The sequence below is a fragment of the Vombatus ursinus genome, unplaced genomic scaffold (genome assembly GCF_900497805.2).
Source record: "Vombatus ursinus unplaced genomic scaffold, bare-nosed wombat genome assembly UNPS02005226.1, whole genome shotgun sequence".
Taxonomy (NCBI): Eukaryota; Metazoa; Chordata; class Mammalia; order Diprotodontia; family Vombatidae; genus Vombatus; species Vombatus ursinus.
Genome location: NW_020945004.1, coordinates 98955 through 103280, shown reverse-complemented (window position 1 = coordinate 103280; position 4326 = coordinate 98955). Strand labels below are relative to the sequence as shown.

General features: G+C 37.0%; 1 protein-coding gene across 1 annotated transcript in view; it reads left to right on the top strand.

The window, feature by feature from the left end:
- Window positions 1–1706, top strand: part of LOC114030016 (aldehyde oxidase 4-like) — an 88941-nt gene extending 87235 nt beyond the window's left edge. The window contains 1 exon segment of the mRNA XM_027844680.1: window positions 1632–1706. Within this exon segment, the coding sequence (XP_027700481.1) occupies window positions 1632–1706 (75 nt within the window).
- The last annotated feature ends 2620 nt before the right edge of the window (window positions 1707–4326 follow it).

Sequence of the window (4326 nt, the reverse complement as noted above, 5' to 3'; positions counted from 1 at the left end):
AAAAAAAAATTGTCTATATTCAATTATCTCCTCTCTCACTTTGCAGTTGGACTTCTGACCTTGTCACTTATGTGAACTGCTCTCTCCAAAGTCACCAATGATTTCTTAATTTCCAAATCTAATGGGCTTTTCTCAGTCCTCAACTTTTTTTGACCTTTCTTCAGTATTTGACACTGTTGACCCTTACACACCCCACACTCTCAATAATCTTCCTTCTCTGGTTTTTCAGGACACTACCTTCTATTATTAGTTCTCTTATCTGATTGTTCCTTCTCTATCTCATTTTTACGTTTATCCATATGATGTTCTGTTAACTCTGGATGTACCTCTCAAACTCTAGCCTGACCCCTATTTTCTCTATAGATATTCTCCCTCAGTGACCTCATTAACTCACATGGATTTAGTCATCATATCTGTACTGATGATTCTTAGATCTATATACTGAGCCCAAGCCTGTCTTCTGAATTCCCACCTTGCATCATGGACTGTCTTTGGACATTTTTAACTGAGTAGCCATCTCAAATTCAACATGTTCTAAACAGAATTCATTATCTTTTCCTCCAAACTCACTCTTCTTCCAAACTTCCTTATTTATGTCAAGGGCTACCATCTTTCTTGTTACCCAGGTTTGCAACTTGATCTCATCCTCAACTCCTCATTCTCACTTAACTCATATCTCCATTTGTCAAACCTTATTTCTACCTGCACAATGTATCTTTGCATCGGTCCCCTCCTCTCTGAAGCACTTCACTATTTTTTGGCATGTCTTACCCATGAAAAGAGATCTGGCACCCTGATACCCTCTTTGAGAGCTTTAAAACAAATCCGTAAGTATACTTAAAATTGTTGCCTCCAACACAGATGCTTTTCTCTGTGTTATCTAGTTGGGTCCAGTACCCTTCCTAACTTCATCTTAAATGCCACTATCTCTGCCACCTTCTTGTATATGTGGCAAGATCCCACATGTGTCAATGAGACCCTATCTGTTAGAAGGGGCTGCTCTCCCACATGTAGCATGGGAGTTGTCATTGTGCGGCTGGAAGGAAGGCAGAATAGATATCTCTAGCCTCTTTTCCCCCTACCCTTTGCTAATGGAAACTACTGTCTTCCAGGAAAGGAAGTAGGAGGGCAAAGGTCAGAGGCTGCTACTCTCTTCTCCTCAGAAAGAAGGGACACTAGGTTAGAATTATATTTATCTGCTCCTTTAAATATTATTAGTCTAGGTGATGTAATCAGGTTCAAGGTAACTTTTGATTGTTGTTCATTACCAGGGGAGAAACAAGACCCCAAGCTTTATATTCAAGGCTTGACCTCTTTCCCACTGAATAGGAGTTCTACAATGAACACACATAGTATTTAGACAACACACATAATACTTGTCAAATCAGAGGCAAAACAGAAATCAGAAAAAGCACACAGATGAAAATATACACCAGACAATACAGAGTGAATGAGCTTTCCCATTCAGAGTAAGGTAAGTTAGCTCAACTGAGAGAAAGAGTGTGTCCTAGATTTCAACCAAGGGGAATTTCCCCAGAGTCTCTAGTGTAGCAAAGATAGAGAATATGATGATAGGGATATGATGGAGACTGCCAGCTCCTCTCATGTCTTACTAGAGTCTTTTCCTTTAGAAATCTGAAGTGGAGATGGCCTCATCCATCTTCCTTCTTAAAGCTGGAAGCCAGAAGCACCCAAAGACACTGTAGGATCTGAAATGAATCAATGTTAGATGAAAACTTGAAGATCTGATAAGAACTCAAAGAAGGCTAAAGAGACTAGCTCTTTCATTCTCACCAACTCTATCCCATCCCTCACACTAGAGAGAGGCATTGTTTTCCACTAATAAGGAGAGAGTCTAATACCAATGAGCTTTGGGACTGGGATTACACACAGTACACAAGTTACTAAGGTGGTACCCAATGCGTTGTGTCCAAATGCAGTGATTCTATTATCAAGGCTGGTGAGGTCAGCTTACTATAGAAATACCAGTTCTATTTCATTTCATGTCTGTTTGTGCCCCTGCAAATTTCAGCAAGAAAGATTTTTTGAAAAATGTCAACTTTTATCAAAATTTTCCATAACCATATCTTATGGTAGTTATTTGTTCTTGAGTCTTTCTCAATACATAAATCATTTTGGACACTTTGTATCTTGCCCTTTATGCATAAAAATTTTATATTCCTAAGAAAATGATTTTAATATGTTTATATATACAAAATTGTCATCTTAACAAAAATACTAACAATGCTGAAGAGGATAAAGGTTTAGTGAGTTTAAAAATTAATAATTATAAAAAGAACTCTTTTATTTGAAGAGTAAAAAAGCCTAAATGTATTTAAATTGAGCTTTTCTTTGGTGAATTTTGAAGTTTGATTCAATGACCATGCTTTTTGTTGTGGTTACTCATTATAGCCTTATTCCTTCCTTTCTCCCTCTCTCCCTCCCTCCTTCCCTTCCCTTCCTTCCTTCCTTCTTTTTTTCTGAATAATAAATAAAATTCACTGGGTTCCTTTTTTTTTTCTACCCAGACTTGTAGAGTCAATTACTATATGTTGCCAAAACTTTGGTCAGTATAAATCACCATTTTAAACTACTGCTTTATATTTCTTTTCAAAATCAGCTGATGCTTAAGGGACAGTCAGTAATGATTGATTCAATGATGACAGGTTTCAAAAATAACTAATTCTACTTTATGACTTTGACAGTAAATGTATTTGCAGGAGATAATATGTTTTGAGTCTATGTCTAAATGTTCTTGACCTGTATTACTAAGTTAAATTGAATCTTTTTCCTTTCTTATCACTAATCATTTTTAAAAGAATGACATTTAAGGCCTTTTTCAAGGATTTTAAAATAGTATTTTGGTTAAAAATTAATTTATTAAGATTAGTAGATTTTACTATTACATATTTCATTTACTAATATAAAGGAGATACTCAGGAGAAGCCTGGTCAAGGTTAACTCCTTCACTACTCTGCCTTTTCAGGGCTGAAGGGCTCCTTGGAGAAACGTAACAGATACCGATATTCCCAAATCAAGAGGACCTGGTTCTGCTTTCTTTGTGTAATCCCTTTCTTCTCTCTTTTTCAGCACATTTCTCTAGAGCCTGAGTGTTTTTCTCTTGTTGGGGAGCTTCAACCCAGTAGTATCACCATAATGAAGTCTTATTAGGGAAATTCAAACTCACTTTAGGGTTGGGTTGCTTTACTTCCAAGAACTCTGAATGTTTTCTCCTTGCAGGGAAGAGAGGATCTCAGTCCTGTGATAATACTAGATACCCTAGACGACTATAGAGACCATCCCAAAAATCTTAGTGCAGTTTTAAGCTATTAAAGCTTTAATAACTTAGATGAGCTACTAATTTAATAACCTAAATAAGTTATTAAAACTTCAAGCTTCACTAGAACTTTTGGGATACCCTACATAGATCCTGTTGGTGGTGGGGAAAGGTAAAGTTCCATTATTAAGAGAAGGAGAATTGTCTTGACTATTAATCAATTCAGATATAAGTCTTTTGTGCTTTTAGTGAGATTAAGTGAAGCCTGTACTAAATTTGATGTATGGAAGCTGAGAAGTAATTTCTTTTCTATGGAAAACTAAACCCAAGAGGGTCTCATAAGAGGGAATATCCTTTAGCTCTTAATTACAGTTTTAAGAAAGCCAGATTACCAGCATAGGAAAAAAATGAAAATAAATGCCATTCCTACCATACTTCCAAAAATCCAGCAGTCTCTTTTCTCTTGAGTTCTGGACCTGCATCTCCAAATGTCTACAGAATGTCTTAATCTGAATTTTCCAGCAGTATCTCAAACTCAACATGTCCAAAACCAAACTTCTAAATCTTTCACCTCAGACCTGATTCTTGTTCAGACATGGCAGTCTTAGTAATACCAGTATTCACCCAGACTCCAAAGTATTGATATTTAAATGTTATCTTTGAATCTTTCCTTTCCTTCACCTTTTATACTCAATCAGTTACTAAGTCCTGTTAATTTTGCCTTGAAACATCTCTTCCATTCATTTCTCTTCTCAATACCCACTAAAACCACAGTAGTCCTGGCTCAAATTACCTCTTGCCTAGGTGATTCAATACCTTCCATAAACATCTCCTCTCTTCTCTTCCCCTCTTCTCTCCCTCCCTTCTCCTTCTCCTCACTATCTCCTTCTCCCTCTCCTCCTGTCCCCTCTTTTCCTCCCCTTCTCTCTACTCTTGCTTCCTCTATGTCACTGTCTCTCTGTCTGTCCCTCCTCCATATCCTCTAAGTCATTCTTGTATCAATGTCAAATTAACATTTCTTAAGCACATGTAGCATTTGACCTCCCCCC